The sequence below is a fragment of the Ctenopharyngodon idella genome, chromosome 21 (genome assembly GCF_019924925.1).
Source record: "Ctenopharyngodon idella isolate HZGC_01 chromosome 21, HZGC01, whole genome shotgun sequence".
Lineage (NCBI taxonomy): Eukaryota > Metazoa > Chordata > Actinopteri > Cypriniformes > Xenocyprididae > Ctenopharyngodon > Ctenopharyngodon idella.
This window is the reverse complement of record NC_067240.1, coordinates 2,823,138-2,840,454: the sequence shown is the minus strand read 5'-3', so window position 1 is coordinate 2,840,454 and position 17,317 is coordinate 2,823,138. Positions and strand designations below refer to the sequence as shown.

General features: G+C 38.0%; 1 protein-coding gene across 1 annotated transcript; it reads left to right on the top strand.

Annotated features, from left to right (window-relative positions):
• Positions 1-555: 555 nt before the first annotated feature.
• On the top strand, positions 556-17,045 carry smad7 (SMAD family member 7). The gene is made up of 4 exons (XM_051878268.1): positions 556-1,650; positions 2,637-2,690; positions 6,177-6,248; positions 16,139-17,045. The coding sequence occupies exons 1-4, from the start codon at positions 1,182-1,184 to the stop codon at positions 16,675-16,677; spliced, it is 1,134 nt and encodes a 377-aa protein (XP_051734228.1). The 5' UTR covers positions 556-1,181; the 3' UTR covers positions 16,678-17,045.
• Positions 17,046-17,317: the final 272 nt, after the last annotated feature.

The window sequence follows — 17,317 nt, the reverse complement described above, 5'->3', positions numbered from 1 at the left end:
TATATATATATATATATATATATATATATATATACACATAGTAAATTTTATATATATATATATATATATATATATATATATGGTGCGTATTTCACAACTAAAGAAATGTGTTTCCATCTAAACATGTCATGATTGCATCATAAATATTTGTTGTGTGTGTGTGGTTCATTCTTAATGTGAACTTACCTGTGCGCCTGGCGCCAGTGTGTGTGTGTGTGTGTGTGTGTGTGTGTGTGTGTGTGTGTTCCCAAGCCTCAAATTAGACTTGATAGCACTACAAAACAAGCAGGACAAACACAAGATTCCGATTCCATCTGCTACACTGTAACTTTATAAACTCTGTGTGCGATGTGTCTGTCTGATGGTACATGTTACTTTGTTTTATGTTTGCGCAACCCAATCACTTTTTCCTGCCTGTTCTTTTTTTTTTTTTTTTTTAAAGCGACAGGGTGTCTAGACAATCACGTGACCCTTGGCGCGCCAATGAGACACGGAGAAAAGACTCACACACACACACACACACACACACACACGCGCGCGCGCTGAGCGAGCGAGAGAGAGAGAGAGAGAGAGACACACAGGCGTCTGATCTTCATCTCGGTCTCAGTCCTTTAGTTCTTCATCGACTCGCTCGCGTCTCTGACTCGGAAACTTCCCGCATTTATGATCGTGGGATCATCTGGAGACGGATATTTGTGGATATTTCGAGCGTTATAATAATATTCGACTTCGCGAATCATCGTCGAGAGATCATCTTCGGCTGGGTCTGATGTGGATTTATAGGCTGATGTCAGTTTGATCCGAGCTGCAGAATTGATGTCAAACGAATCGCCTCGAAGAAAACAGCAGATTATTCATCCCGAATATGAGATCCTGAACGGTCGCCGTGTGTGGATTAAGACCGAACTTCTTTCTCATGCGTCTGTTCTGATTAAGATCGAGATCTGAGATCGTTTCCAGCAGCCCAGACAGTCGTTTCAGCTTCTATCTTCTTTCTGGATTCTGTGTCGGTACGTCTGGTGAAATATTAAAGTCTGGCGTATGAAACAGATCGCGTGCGCTTCTCCTGCTCGCCGTTTCTCCGCCGTCTGCTCTGCGCCTGTGGATTCGGACCTCCGGATCTTCATGACTTGCGGACAAAATGGCCGTTTTGTAGCCGGGGAACCCTCTTGTCGTCCCGCATGTTCAGGACCAAACGATCGGGGCTCGTCCGGCGACTCTGGAGGAGCCGCGCGCCCGTGGAGGGTGACGGGGACGCGGACACCGGTACGCGCGGTGGCGGCACCGCGGGCTGCTGCCTCGGGAAACCGGGCGCCAGTAAGCCGAACCCCGGCACCGAGGCCGAACTGAAAGCGCTGACGTACTCGATCCTGAAGAAGATCAAGGAGAAGCAGCTGGAGGTGCTCTTACAGGCGGTCGAGTCCCGGGGGGGCGCGCGGAGCCCCTGCCTCCTCCTCCCCGGGAAAGTGGACGCCAGGCTGGGTCAACAGTCGTACCCGCTGCCGCTGCTGCTCTACAAGGTGTTCCGGTGGCCGGACCTCCGGCATTCCTCGGAATTAAAGAGACTTTCGTGCTGTGAATCTTATGGGAAAATCAACCCGGAGCTCGTGTGCTGCAACCCGCATCATATGAGCAGACTGTGCGAGCTCGGTAGGAACACCTCTCCAATATCTTGTATTGTTTTCATAAACAACATCAGAATAATGTGCTAAATCTGTCATATATATGTTCTTTTACTTGGTAAAAGGGTTATTTTGGCTCTTCAGTACAGAAGATCAAGTATATAGTGCTTATGTAGTACTATAATAACATTCATATAACAGTAGGGTTTGTGTAATTACAGTTTAGTTAGAATTCGTTTAGAATAGAATAGAATAGAATAGAGGGTATTTAGCTGTTGTAAATGTTTCATATAGTGCTTATGCTGTACTATAATGACACTCATATATATATATATATATATAATAGACAAAATAATATATAATAGACAAAATAATATATTAGGTTTCAAATAAACATTATTTTATATGCAGAAGATCGAGTAAAAACTGTATTTTTTGCTTCAGTATGTCTAAAATACTGCTAATTTAGTACTATGAAATACTCCTATAGTAAAACAGTGGGACTCTGCAGTATAGTTTAGGCTTAAAGATGAACCTTAATTTAAGAAAATAAGAAATATATTTGACACATATAATTTTGTAATGCTATTACCCACATTCTTGCATTCATGTCATATGTTTTTCACTGTTTCTCATCACATAAGCGTCTTGCTATCAAGAATGAGCTACTGATTATAATTATGATTCTTATACAGTGATGAATGTTGTTTTTCCATGTGGATAAATGCAACTGACTTTTCAGCTGGACCTCCAGTCTGTGGTTGTTCATGTGAAACCCGCCGGAGGCCCCAGTGTTCAGTGAAGTTAGTTTGCAGTGATCAGTGTGTGTGTGTGTGTGTGTGTGTGTGTGTGTGTGTGTGTGTGGAGTCTGGCGCCAGGCGGCCGTGTGTTTATCAGAGCTGTCCTGCCTCTAACCCTCAGCACTACACAAACACTTTTCCCAGAGAATGCCAGGCCTTATCATCAGCCCACATCTCCACTCACGGCCTCTCTCTCTCTCTCTTTCTTCTACAGAATCCCCCCCACCCCCGTACTCAAGATATCCCACCGATTTTCTTAAACCACCTGGTAAGTTGAAGCTTCATCTTAAATTTAAGCAGATGTGGAGCCTTTCAAAAGTTAGTTTGAGTTGAAAATGAGTTTTTTTAGACATTTACAATGATAATACCATGGTGTTTCTTCCATGTAAATAAAATCCCAACGATTTCTTAAATTGAAGTTTTCAAGCTTTTTCAAAAGTTTAGTTGGAGTTGAAAATCACTTGCATTTGAGGTTTTTTGGACATTTGCAATGGTGTTCTTACCATGTAAATACCTGAATGCTATATGTAAAGATAATGAAATGAGACTCTTTTGCAAATACTAGTTTGTTAGACATGGTAATCATGTGGTATATGAAGATAGTAATCTTTTTGTGGCATATTTTTATGTATATCTAGCATGGTACTGAATGATTACCACATTCAAATGTTTCATTTAACTCCTGTAAAAAAGAATTGTTGGTTTAACTTAAAAAAAGTAAGTTACCTGCTTGCCTTAATATTGAGTTCATTGAAATTAAAAATTTGAGTTAATACAATGAAGGCGATTGGTTTAATCAACAGAAACTCAAAATATTGTGTTATCTGAACTGCATTAATTATTTAAGTTGATTTGACAAACAACTTTGTTTTGGAGCATTTAAAAACATCAGTATATGAATATGGTAACGATTCAGTGTGTGACAGACATTATAATGTCGACGAGGAGTTCGGAAACGTGGATCACATAAAGGAAAAGCTGAGAGCTGATTTATCTACCGAATTAATCTGTGGTTTTGGGAGTGTCGCTTTGCGTCTTTCCTCTGAGCGTCTACCCATAATGCTGTATGGCTCATAAGTACGTCCTGTATATTGGCTTCAGATAAGTGTGTTGTGTTTGGCAGCGCCCCGGATGAGGTTTCCTGCCGGTCGCCCTCGTAAAGATCCTTCTCTATCCCTGCCAAAACTGCTCATGCCGTTCGAGTTAAACAGTATCACTTACGCAGAACACACTTGAGAAATTCAGCCCAGATCGCTCAGCTTCGAGTGCCTGTTTCCAAACCATGTTTCTGCGACAAATTTGTGCGTCTCAATGTTTATAGTACGAATAACAAAGATGTTACGTGTGTGCGTGTGGGAACGGCTGTACGCTGACTGACATTGGCTCTCGCTCTTTGAGTCATTCTTCTTTTATGAATCAGTTTTGGGGTTTCGGAGAGACTGAGAGAGAAAGCGAGAATGTGAACGAGAAAAGGCGCCGCGGTGGAGGACAGGAAAGCCAGTTTGGGGAGGACATTTCCTGTGAGGACACATTAGCTGCATTCGGCTTTTGGACGAGAGACAGAGAACAATGGAAGACGGGTGATTTTCTCAGACTGAAAGAGAGAGTGGCACTGAACGCTGGGAGGAAGTTATTCGTCGCTTGTTGGAGGTTGATAACGTCAGGATGAGGGAGACGCTCTGTCAGTCACGGTGGCAACTGTCACACGTTCACGCGCTGTTGATGAGGAGGTGCGACGAAATGGCCGTTGATGCAAGCGAATTTGCATATCAATTGTTTTAAGCTCTTAATCACAGAGACACAAAGGAGAAAAAGAAACATTCAGGCTTATAATGACAAAGACAGCAAAGTTTCGTCAAGAACTATTGAAATGTCGTTAGCTTAGGGTTCAGTTGACTCGTGAAGAGTTAAACGCGAATGTTTGTTTGTGGTTGTCATTTCAGGCCGGGAGCCATTTGAATACGTTTGAAGGTTTTAATGTGATTATTTTGTGAAAGTTTTCATGAAACGAGAAGATCAGATTCTGATGGGATGAATGTCTTGTTTTTTTGCTCCCTGGAAAATCATAACATGTTGGATTCTGCTGCTTGGTTCCACAACTTTTCCTCTCTCTCTCTTTGTGGTCAGGTTCAGGTTTGACCGTGTGTCTCATTAGACTGACCACAGCTCAGGGAAAGTGTCCAACTCCGAAAGTTGCTTCCGAAAGTGACACTATTTCACACTTCACGCTCACAGTTGGCATTTTAAACTTAAAAAGTCATTATCCTTACAAGTGGTGCTAAATGATTACCATATTCATTTACTATGGGTGCCAATGGTACATTTAAAGAATACTTTGGTACATTTAAACTCATGGTAAAACAATGATATGTCTCATATATCAAAGGAAAATAACCCTAGGGCAGGGATTCCTAGACCTTTTAGTCAGCCGAACCCTGTCCTTTGAAAATGTACTTATGTAAGTTTTACATTTATTTACGCTTCTCTGTTGTCGGTTCATGGTCACATGAAGGTAAACAAATACATATTAATTTAGAAAAGCTAATTTGATGAGAAGACTTGTTAAATATGGTCATACAAGGTAATGCTAATGCTAACTTGTGGTGTTCTTTTCAAAATCCCAATTTACATGCTTGTAATTCTAACTTCACGAGTTAGCATTAGCCTGTTCTTTTAGCTATTTAAACTTTGTTAGATCTTTGACGTGCTAGTTCATGTCAAGACATTGAACTGAAAGGATTATTTACTTGGAAATGATTCATGTTTAGTCCCAAATTCAGTCAGTCCCTTTAGCAAAACCTAGAGAAAACATTTAAGCTAATTAAGTTTGAAGTCTTGTTAAAGATGGTAAGACAGGCTAATGCTAGTGCTAACTTGTAAGTTGCTTCTTAAAATCCCAATCTACATGCTAGTAATTCTAACCTCACAAGTTAGCATTAGCCTGTTCTTTTAGCTTTTTAAAGTTTCTGATCTTTGGTGACATGCTAGTCCATGTAAAGATATTGAACTGAATGGATTATTTACTAGGAGTCAGTGCTTTTAGCAAAACCTAGCATTTAGCGTCCCATTTAATCATGGGATTTTGAAAAGCACCTCACAAGTTAACATTAGCATTAGCCTATTCTTTTAGCTATATAAACCTAAAGTGTCTTTGTTAGCATAAACCAGGTGCTAGCTACATTGCTTCCAATCAGATCTCTGATTATCTTTACCATGTTTTACCATGGTAACTACCATGGCGGTTCTTGAAGGATCTGCATTGGGAGGCGTTCATCTTTCATTGTGACTGACGTACTTTCTCCTGCAGTTGTTTGATCATAGTAACTTAAGGAAACTGAGGTTCGATCCGAACATATGGAGACAATATTCCATGCTCATTTTATTAAAGGGTTAATGTGAAAGAGGGTGTTTTTCCTGTCTCCTCGCACGACAATTAGAAAATTTACTGTACACAGTTTTCAAGGCTGCAGCTATTTCCTGACTAGCTCGTTGTTTTGGACTTGATGGAGTATATCCTGCTAAACAGTGTATTCCTATTAGAGCGCTCCCGCTCTCGCTAGCTTTCTTGGCAAAGACTTTAAACTCTGAAACGCTTTATTTATTTTGCATGACAGAAAAGTAGAAGGAACGGGAAACAAATGTCTGGTGGTTTAAAAGGATTTTACCTAAAATGAGGCCAGTCTGTTTTTGTCATAAGAGCCAGGACGGGTCTTTTAACCCTGTGATTGACAGCTGTCACTCTGTTTCTCCGTAGATTCTCCAGGTTCTGTGCCTGCTTCCACTGAAACTGGGGGAACGGCGTATTCGGCCCCTATGGGGTTCTCAGGTAAGAGCTCAAGACCATCCTTATCTGTTCTTGAACTGATTTGTTTAATCCAACGGAGAACTGAAAATGAGGAAGAGAGAGATTTGGAGATTTGTTTTGATTGTTTTATTGCCTTCTAACGGTAGTATATGACACAGAAATGTGTGATAAAGTCAACATGAAATCAAAATTGACCATTATTTATTTCTTTAATGCACATTCCTTGTCTTAGTGTGCACATTATTCCAAAGAAAAGACATTTGTCTTCCTAATCTTTCATCAAAATGGTGCAACTTCCTCTGCGTCTAAAAATACTTTCCTGATCAACTGATGTCGCCAAGTCTATTGCATGATGTTAACTAGACATGTAAGAATTCATCAAAAAAAAAAATCCATCAAATCTGTTTGATCAGAAAAACATCACAGAGCAGAAGTGAAATAATGCTACATGCAGGGGTTTATATATATATATATATATATATATATTAATTATTAATTATTTTTATTTATTCATTTATAATTATTAATTATTTATTTATTTTATTATTTATTATTTTTGTTATGTGCTTTTGTAATTTCTTTTTATTAGTTTAATTTTTTTTTTAAGTAATGTAAGTACTTCAACTTAATTTATTTTCAGTTAGTTTCATTTAAGTTTAAGTTTTTAAAGTTTAATTTTTTTTGTCTAATATTTATATTTTATTTTATTTCAGCTTTATGTCAGTTAATGAAATGATTTTTAATAGTTTTAGTTTATAACAACAACACTGGCTTCTTGTTGGCTTTATTTCAGTTAGTTGCCAAGACAAAATTTCTAGTTTTCGATTACGTTTTTTAAGTTTAAATTTTTCATCTAATATTTATATTTAATTTTACTCCGGCTTTATTTTAATTAATTTCAATTTATGTTTTTTAATAGCTTTAGTTAACAAGAACAACACTGGTTTCATGTTGACTTTAAAACTTAAACAAGGGTACAGTGTGTGTGTGTGTGTGTGTGTGTATGTGAGTTTTGTTTTGCTCTCCTTTAGTTGACCAAACCTGTTCGATTATCCCGTCCTGAGCTCTGAATACACACAAACAGGGCGACTGTGTTTACAAGAGACCCTGAGAGAGCGAGAGAAGGATTAGTTTGGTCTAGGCCGGGTTCCTGCGTACAGATGTTTCTCATTACAGCGACTTTAAAGAGTTTTTATGATGGTGTTTAATTCAGCGCTGGGCGGAGTGTGTGTGTGTGTGTGTGTGTGTGTGTGAAGGGTCTTTAGATGGGTTTTCAGATAAGAACAGCTAAATGATGGAAGCTTTACATAAACACATGTTAAAAGTACAGCACTCAGAGCAGTGTGCGTGCAATGAGTGTGTGTGTGTGAGCTGCTCCCTTTCTCTGGCCTCCAGTGTGAAGGTGCCCCGGCATTTGTTTTATGTTTCTTGTTTGTGTGTGTGTGGGATGAAAGACCGGTCCCGAACAAACACCTCCTCCCGACTCCATTTACATTTTTGACGGTGATTCTCCCCTGCTTTCGTTCATCCTCTCGCTGAGGTGTGTTTTTCCTGCTGAAATGAGTGAATGGAGCTCAGAGAGGGAAGGAGGGGGGAGGAGGAAGAAAAGTTTCAGGCAGCGGAAGAAAAGTCCGACACACAGGAAACACGCTCCCAATGAAAGCGTCTCTCTGACCTTCTAATTCACTCGCTCTGCCCTTTTCATCTGCTGCTGCAGACACGAGACGGGCAGAGAGAGAGAGACAGGTAGAGAGATTTGGAGACGCTACGTAACATGCTTGAACTTAAATGTTGCATATGAGTGTGTGTGTGTTCAGGATTATTGGATGAAAGTCTGAGCGTTGTTTGTCCGGGTTAGTCTGAAGTTATTAAGAGTTAACCTTAATATGACAACCACAACAGACAGACTTCCTGTGCAGACAGACAGATCAAGGTTTTCTTAACTCATTTGCTGGCATTAGTTAACATAAACTAACAATGAGTAATATATTTTTATAGCATTCATTAATATTTATTAATGTCAATAAAAATATATAAAATGACAGTTACCAAATGAGACTTAAGTGTTAGTTTTTCTGTTAGTGTTGGCTTACATTTCTGTGTGCTATTTTTGTTTATTTTTATGCTTTATTTCAATTGATTAATCGCGATTAATCGCATCTAAAAAAAAGTTTACATAATGTGTGTATGTGTATATATATATATATATATATATATATATATATATATATATATATATACACTTTACACACACATTTATATATAATATATATAAATAAAATAATATATGTAGATACACGCATATCTTATGTAAACAAACTTGTTAGATATGATTAATCACGATTAATCACATCTAAAAAAAAGTTTGTTTACATAATATGTGTGTGTATTTATATATATACTTGACACACAGACATTTATATATAATATAAATAAAGTTATATATAGATTCACACATATATTATGTAAACAAGCTTTTATATTAGATGCGATTAATCGCGATTAATCGTTTTGACAGCACTTTATATATATATATAATGTTTAATTTTTTCTATTTTATTTTATATTTAACCAATTTGAAATGATTGTGACTGGCAACAGAAATAGTAGTTTTGCATCTGTTTTAAAATGTACCAATCTGACATCTTTTTATCTAATATTATCTACATATTTTTGAGTCAATTTTGCATAAAAGATGTTTATTTAAGGTGTACGTCTCTTTTGCTAACATTAAATTATCATCTAAAGCATTGTCCAAAAATCTGCATAATATCCGCCATTAGACACTATTGTCATGTGAAAGTTGTTCGGCTACTATTCCTGAGAAAGTTTAATGCAAAATTAATTTAATCAAATCAACTGAACCTCGTGTTAACTTGCATATTAAACCTTTTTGCTTCCGATGTGGACAAAAATGACTTTTTTTTTGGACGTGTATTGCACCTCATCCGGTTCAGCTGTTCTTGAAACATTTCTGCCAGATCCACAATCAGGCATTTATAAAGGTCCCGTGAATGTCTGTAGGGCCCTCGGCAACTCTAATCCCCCCTTAAGGGGCCTACATGCAGCCTTGTTACCGTGACAACCTCCCGCCTCATTCCAGGGTTGTTTGGGTTAGCCAAGGAGGAAAGGGCAGCACAGGAAATGACATCATGCCTCGGAGGAAAAAGCCTTGAGTCTTGGGTAGGGCCTCCTGGGCGCCTCCGCCAAGCGGAAAGAAAATATTTCGAGAAAATGACACAAAGCAGCTCCTTGAACGTCCAGAGCGACTCCGTTTGACGACATGTTTTGAACTGTGAACGCTTTGTTGTATATTTCGCTCGTTACCAACCACTTCCTCTATCTGGATGTTTGGCTTAATTTGGCTTAATCAGCTCTTCATTCATTGCAGGCTCAAATAGAGGAACATAGAAGACAAAAGTTAGCACAAATGCCCTCAGGATCCAGACACCTCAGCCGCAAACATTTTCTTAAATCTAATCGCTTAACCAAACACACAGACAGACGGGACGCTTTCTCACGCACACACATATGATCCGTTCATTCACAAACTCTTTCGGCGTCTCCGGTCTGACTGGCTCTCGATTGCAATGAACAATTGAAAAGCACATTATAATTATTTACCGTCGAAACAGGACAGCACATCAACACAGGCGTCTCCACTCAACAGGCTCGACCAGTGTTATAATAATATTGCAAAATACTATTTTAGACAAATAACATAACATTTTTTCACAGTATAAATTTGGGTAAGACCATCGTGGCTTTTTATTGGTGGAAAGCGTTACACCGCTGACCTTTGACCTCATAATCAAGCTGATGTCATAAACCGTTTCCTTTGCCCCGACACTCCCACAGCGGGCGTACAGTATACGACCTGTGCGTCATAAAATCTTGAGTGCTCTGATCCACGTATTAGTGCACAATGGAGGACAACGTGAAGTATTTCCTGTGCGTTGCAGGTTTTCCTGACTCTCTCTCTCTCTCTCTCTCTCTCTCTCTCTCTGTGTGTGTGTGTGTGTGTGTGTGTGTGTGTGTTATGTAATGGCTCTCCATCTAATTGCCAGTTTCCTTTATTGACTTCCAAACAAAGAAGCTGCCAAACATTTCTGTCCGTCTGTCCGTCTGCATGTCTCTCGGTTGAGTGTGTGTGAGATTGTTGCTATAATAGCGACGCCCGAGGAAAAAGATAATATTTATAGAGCTGTAACTGACACACACACACACATACACATCAAAGAAGTTGCCTCCGGGTTTGTTTGTTTAGTTGGTATTATTTTGCATGATGAATCCCAAACGTCTGCCAGTTGTGTGCAATCATTTTGTAGGGCCTGACACGAACTCTGCTGAAGTGCATGAATGCTAACGCGTCTGGCTACGCAAGCTCCAATGTGTGTTGCTTCCAAGTTTGTGGTTCAAGTAGTTACCACAGGAGGCGCTGTAGTGTAAACAGTCTTCTTCTGTGGTTAGTTGTAGGTTTGCAAGTAAATAAATGGTAAATATTATATATAAATTATTATTATTATATATAAGTATTGTACGTTTACAGTTGTACTGTTTTATTTCATAGTTTTATTTAGTAATAATAATAATCATAATAATAATAAAAATAGTAGTTACCACAGGAGGCGCTATAGTGTAAACGGTCTTCTTCTGTGGTTAGTTGTAGGTTTGCAAGTAAATAAATGTTAAATTATATATAGTTTAAATATTATTTATAAGTATTGTACGTTTACAGTTGTACTGTTTTATTTAATATTTGTATTTAGTAGTAATAATAATTGTAATAACAATATTAATTTGTTTCTTAAATACTAAATTTTTTTTACACTGAAATATTACAATAGTAATGTTTCTTATTTTGTTTAATATTATAATTAGTAATAATAACAATAATAAATGTAATAATAATAAAAATAGTAGTTACCACAGGAGGCGCTGTAGTGTAAACGGTCTTCTTCTGTGGTTAGTTTGTAGGTTTGCAAGTAAATAAATGTTAAATATTATATATAAATTATAAATATTATATTGTATGTTTTTATTTAGTAATAATAATAATTGTAATAACAATATTTTTTAAATACTCATTTTTTACTTTACAGTGAAGTATTACAATAGTAATGTTTCTTATTTGTTTAATATTTTACTTTTAAAATATTTTTTCTTAAATACAATTTTTTATAATTTATTTATAAATAATATTTGTAATAACATTAATAATAATTTTCTTAAATGCTCAACTTTTTTATTTTACAGTATAATAGTAGTTTCTTATTTTATTTAATATTTTTAGTAATAATAATAATAATAATAAATCACAATATTATTATTAATATATTATTCATTGTAAATATAATAATAAATAAATTATTATTATTATTATTTTATTTTATTTTATAGTCATATTGATAAACCTGGCACTTATTTTTAAATCGCAATCACATTTTTTTTTAGCAGAAAAGTTGCATTTTTTTTTATTTTTTTTTGTCACACTGCTTCTGTGTACTTACATTCTTGTGTTTCTGGCATCTGAAGGGTTAGCATAACCCATGTTGAATGTCATTGTGTGTTGTCGTCATCATTGGTTTAGCTTTAGAAGCGGCCCCTGACCTCTGACCCCTGACCTCACGGCATCTCCTCCAGCAGGCATGCGGCTCGCTCAATCTATGTCCTCGTGCGTCGTCAGTGGATAAGAGCGCTGACTGGTCGTAAAAGAGGCCGTCGCCTCCCGTGAACCTCAGCCAGACGAGAGGCGATCAATAAAAACACACACTTCCCTCTAGTGTGTGTGTGTGTGTGGAGACAGACAGAAATAATCATTAACTTCTCCAGACTGCTGAGTGACTCGCGTCTGCATGTGTGAGTGATTCCATTAGACAGCCAGACACTTCTGTGCTGTTTTTTAGTTTGTTTCATGTACAAAGTGACTGTTTAAAAAGCTGAGTATACTTAAATGGAAAAACTTTGCCCCGACAACATCACACCACTGTGTGTGTGTGTGTGTGTGTGTGTGTGTATTTGAGCGCTCAGACCAAAGGGAGCCAGTGTGGACAGAGGAAGGATGGTTTGTTACCTGAGGCAGTAAAGCTTTAAATGGAGATTTGACTTCAGCTCAACCACAAACAAAGACCCTGAGTGTGTGTGTGTGTGTGTGTGTGTGTGTGTGTGTGTGTGTGTGTGTAAAGAGCCTTTTTTTCCCCTCTAGGAGAGAGAAAGACAGAATAAACTGCTTGGGGGATGGGGGAGAGACAGGTTTAGTAGGGTCCTGTGAAATCCGTTTTATTTTTTCCCCAAATTCTTTTTTATTTTATTTATTTATTACAAACAAATTAAATGTTTTCTGGATTCCATTTTAATGGTTTAATAAAATTTTTAATTAATTTAATTTTTTTTTTTTTTGTCATTAAATAGCATGTCAAATCAACAGATTTCATAGAAATTTAATCAATCCTTTTTAATGTAATCAAATGAAAATATATCAATAAAACATTGCATTTTTATTTTTGTCAAATAAAGTGCTGTAATTGACAGTATAAATTAAAACTTAAAAGTAAAAATTACTTTTTTTACTTAATTATGTAGCCTTTACTTTTTTAAGCCTTTACTTTTTTCTTAATTATGATATTCCTTACAATAATAATAATCAAAATCGAATTGAAAATTATTAATACTTTGAGAAGTACATTTTATTGTAAAATAGTAATATATTTGTATCATAATTTCTTCAAGTTAACAAAACTTTTTTCTTTTAGTGGACACTAGTCCATATTGTAATTTGGATTTGATTAATTTTACAGCCCTACTTTTGATATATTACTCCAAAATGTATATCTATACAGAAACTTTTATTTTTATGGCTAGATTCCATGATTCATAAGAAATCATAAGGCACTTGTTGAGAGTGTTTGGTTTAATAGAGTTCAAGATGTCAACTGAATGCTTGAGGCTTGCAGAAGGTGTGTGTGTATGTGTGTGTGTGTGTGTGTGTGTGTGTGTGTATGTGTGTCATGTTGCACACTCTATTTCAGGACACTCTCTGCGTCTGGCTGTCACCATGTCATTCGGGGTGACACTGTGGTCATCCAACCGACCGACACTGAGACGCCACACACACACACCAGTAAATTCATAACCTATACACACACCTCCATTCTCACACACACACACACACACACACACACACACACACACACACACACACACACACGTACCTGTGCAGTTGTGTGTCTCTATTTGATGTCTGAACACACACTTACACACTCAGAGGTCTGTTAGATGTATGATTTGTGTGTGTGTGTGTGTGTGTGAGTGTTTGTGTGTTACTCAGGTTTGCTTGCTGTTCATGGTGTCGTCAGAGAGACTACTCAACTATCCAGACTAAAATAGCATCAGTCTGACACATAGCAACCTTGCACACAATATTGATATATACCATTTTATTGGTATGCTATTGCTATAGTAGATTTTTTTAAAATATTTTTGAAAGAATATTTTCTGCTTACCAAGGCTTTATTTGATCATTTATTTGATCAAAAACACAGTAAAAGACCCAAAAAGCAGCAACCATAGTACTACTATATACTATAGTTTATGGATTTCAGTAATTACCATCACTGCACCATGGTACTGCCACAGTATATTTAATACATATTCTTTTTTTTTTTTTTTGGTATGTTTTTTGTTTCATGGTACAAAAAGTACCATGGTTCAGTAATAGTATGTTATTTTGATATACCATGCTACGTAAATGGCACTGTAAGCTCTTGGAAGTGTATAATTGGTATTACCTTGGTTACATATCCAAACATGCATGTTTGTAAGGGTTGTAATGAAGGCTCTACCTACTCTAGTCATCAAGTTAGTCTGGGCTGGTGCGTAATTAACTACACTGCTAAATTACGGCCTACTCACCCCATCTGAGATTAAAGAGAGACTGTCCTCACTGCAGACAGACAAAGAGTCCAGATGACTAAAGAACGGTTTTACTTTAACATTGTGTACTCACCAGATGTCAGGTCATTTTTCTGTCTTCACTGAAAGCAAAAACGTTGCACAAAGAATCAAAATGTGTTGTTTAATATATAGGGAAGGATATATGGAGGTTTCCTGTAGGCGGGGCTAAGTTTTCATTGCATTGCGACATCATATATAGCCGATAGTTGGTGAGGGCAAGCACAATTGCAGATTTATTGTCGCATTGACGTCAGAACATTGTTCGGGTTGGCGTTCGGAACAGAGGCGGCCCAGACGAATGATAAGCAGCACTGCTAATGTAAACAAGCGCTGGAGGCCAGTGGCGCTGCTCCTTGCGGGGCGGCAGATTCCTCACATTCCGCCATCTGAAATTAAGGATGCAAGATATGTTTGGCAGAGCTCAGGACAGTTTTCCTGGATGGAAGGCATGCAATGTTGTGTGAGAGTGTGTGTGTGTGTGTGTTTACCTTTTTCTACTAGTTCCAGTCTAATCTAGTCATTTTATCTCCTCTGCTCTCTCCTTTTGTCCTCGACACTCTGTTGGAAACTCTAGTAAAGCCAGTTTCTGATGGTTCTTACTGGTCCAAGTTGGTCATAATCTAGTCTAGATAGGTAATCAGTTGACCTACCCATTGGTGGTCTTGGTTTCAGGCTGGTAGACCATCTTGGTCAGACTGGGTAGAGCTTGTAGACCACTTTGGACCAGTTTGACTACCATATTCTGGTCTGTCCTGGTATTTCAAGCATGGATTCAGTGAAGTTAAATTGGCATAATCCTCAGTAAACATTTTGTTCACTTTAAATCTGTTGGAAACTCTAGTAAAGCGAGTTTCTGATGGGTTTTACTGGTCCAAGTTGGTCATAGACCATCTTGGACTAGCAAGTACCAGTTTGACCACCTTAATCTAGTAATTTAGGGTTTTTCCAGCAGGGATTCAATGAATTTCACTTGAAGTTAAATTGGCATAATTAATAACAGCGTCTTTCTCTTCCTTTCCTCAATAAACTCTTTGATCACTTTTACTCTGTTACTCTGTATCCAGTTTCTGATGGTTCTTACTCGTCCAAATTGGTCATAATCTAGTTTAGATGGTTAATGATCATAATCCAGTTTAGATAGTTGGCCTATCCACTGGTGGTCTTGGTTTCAACCTGGGCTTGTAGACCAGTTTGACCACTATATTCTGGTCTGTTCAATGTAGGGAAGTCAAATTGGCATAATTAAGTCACTTTCCTTCCTCAGTAAACACTTTGTTTGGAAACTCTAGTAAAGCTAGTTTCTGATGGGTTTTACTGGTCCAAGTTGGTCATAATCTAGTCTAGATGGTTAATCAGTTGGCATACCCATTAGTTGTGTTGGTTTCAGGCTGGTAGACCATCTTGGACCAGCAAGTACCAGTTTGACCACCTTAATCTTGTAACTTTTGATGTTTTGACATTATGGTTAATGATCATAATCCAGTTTAGATGGTTGGCCTTCAGCCTGGTAGACCATCTTGGTCAGACTGGCTTGAGCTTGTAGACCACTTTGGACCACTTTGACCACCATACTTTAGTCTGTCCTGGTATTTCAATGAAGTTAATTTGATGTAGTTAAATCGGTACAATTAATAAGTCTCTTCCTTCCTCTGAACACTTAGTTCACACTGGAAACTCTAGAATATGACCAACTTGAACCAATAAGAACAATCAGAAACTGGCTTTACTAGTTTTGATGGTTAATCAGTTGGCCTACCCATTGGTGGTCTTGGTTTTAGGCTGGCAGACCATCTTGGTCAGGCTGGCTAGAGCTTGTAGTCCACTTTGGACCAGCAACTACCAGCTTGACCACATTAATCTGGGATGGCCTGGTTTTTTTTTCCAGCAGGGATTCAATGATGTTCATCTGAAGTTAAATTGGCATAATTAATAACCGTGTCCTTCTTGTCTCTCCATAGATTCCCTGGCTCTTCAGGAGCGTGGTGAACAGCCTCACTGGTGTGTGGTGGCATACTGGGAGGAAAAGACCCGCGTTGGGCGCCTCTACTCCGTCCAGGAGCCATCTCTGGACATCTTCTATGACCTACCTCAGGGCACGGGCTTTTGCTTGGGCCAGCTCTCCTCCGACAACAAAAGTCAACTGGTGCAAATGGTTCGGGCCAAGATCGGCTACGGCATCCAGCTCAGCCGCGAATCTGACGGCGTGTGGGTGTATAACCGGAGTTGCTACCCCATATTCATCAAGTCAGCCACACTGGACAACCCCGACTCCCGTACGCTGCTCGTGCATAAAGTATTCCCTGGGTTTTCCATCAAGGCCTTCGACTTTGAGAAGGCGGGAAGCCTACAGCGGCCCAACGACCACGAGTTCAGCCAGCAGCCACGGACGGGCTTCACCGTCCAGATCAGTTTCGTGAAGGGCTGGGGGCAGTGCTACACCAGACAGTTCATCAGCAGCTGCCCCTGCTGGCTGGAGGTCATATTTAATAACCGATAACAGCGAGCCCCGCCCCCTCACCACGCCCCCATTCCTTCACCGCTATGGAGACGGACGAGCCCTTACCTTTTATGGACTACGTTGTTTTTCTGTTCTGTTTTTGCGAGAAGCGGAGGATGTTTTATGAGAGAAACGGAAAACGAAAACTCACTTTGACTTTAATAAATGACTAAGATTTAATTAAGTGAAATAAAAGCTAAAATGTATTTTATGTTAAATATAAATATATTATTACCTGTAAATACGAAGTTTTATATGCATTGTTATTTATGTATTGTGCAATGTGTTGATGAGAAAAAGAGATGCACTTTGCTTAATATAAATGCAAACAAAGAAATGCCAAAATAAAAGAAAAAATACTGAATATATCTCTGAATTTGTGTTTGTTTTGCTAATATGCTGGTTGTTTTAATACTTCTTATCCTTGTCCAAAACAAATTATTTTTTGCTCTAATTTGCCCACAAATTAAGACACTTTAGCAGAGTCACTGAAAACATGGAAAAAAATACATACATTTCTATATAGTGTTTATTTATATTTTCTTATTCTCGGCTCTAAAATTAGTTTTGTTTAAAATATTTTTGCAAACAATTGTGAGTGCAAGTGTTAGAACATTTTATTTGAAAATAGAAACCACTT

What these genes read in the sequence shown, in the direction of transcription:
- smad7 (XM_051878268.1), top strand. Translation starts at nt 1,182, where the DNA reads ATGTTCAGGACCAAACGATCGGGGCTCGTCCGGCGACTCTGGAGGAGC. An exon ending in GAGCAGACTGTGCGAGCTCG is followed by an intron (nt 1,651 to 2,636) that starts GTAGGAACACCT and finishes TTTCTTCTACAG; the next exon opens with AATCCCCCCCACCCCCGTAC. An exon ending in CGATTTTCTTAAACCACCTG is followed by an intron (nt 2,691 to 6,176) that starts GTAAGTTGAAGC and finishes GTTTCTCCGTAG; the next exon opens with ATTCTCCAGGTTCTGTGCCT.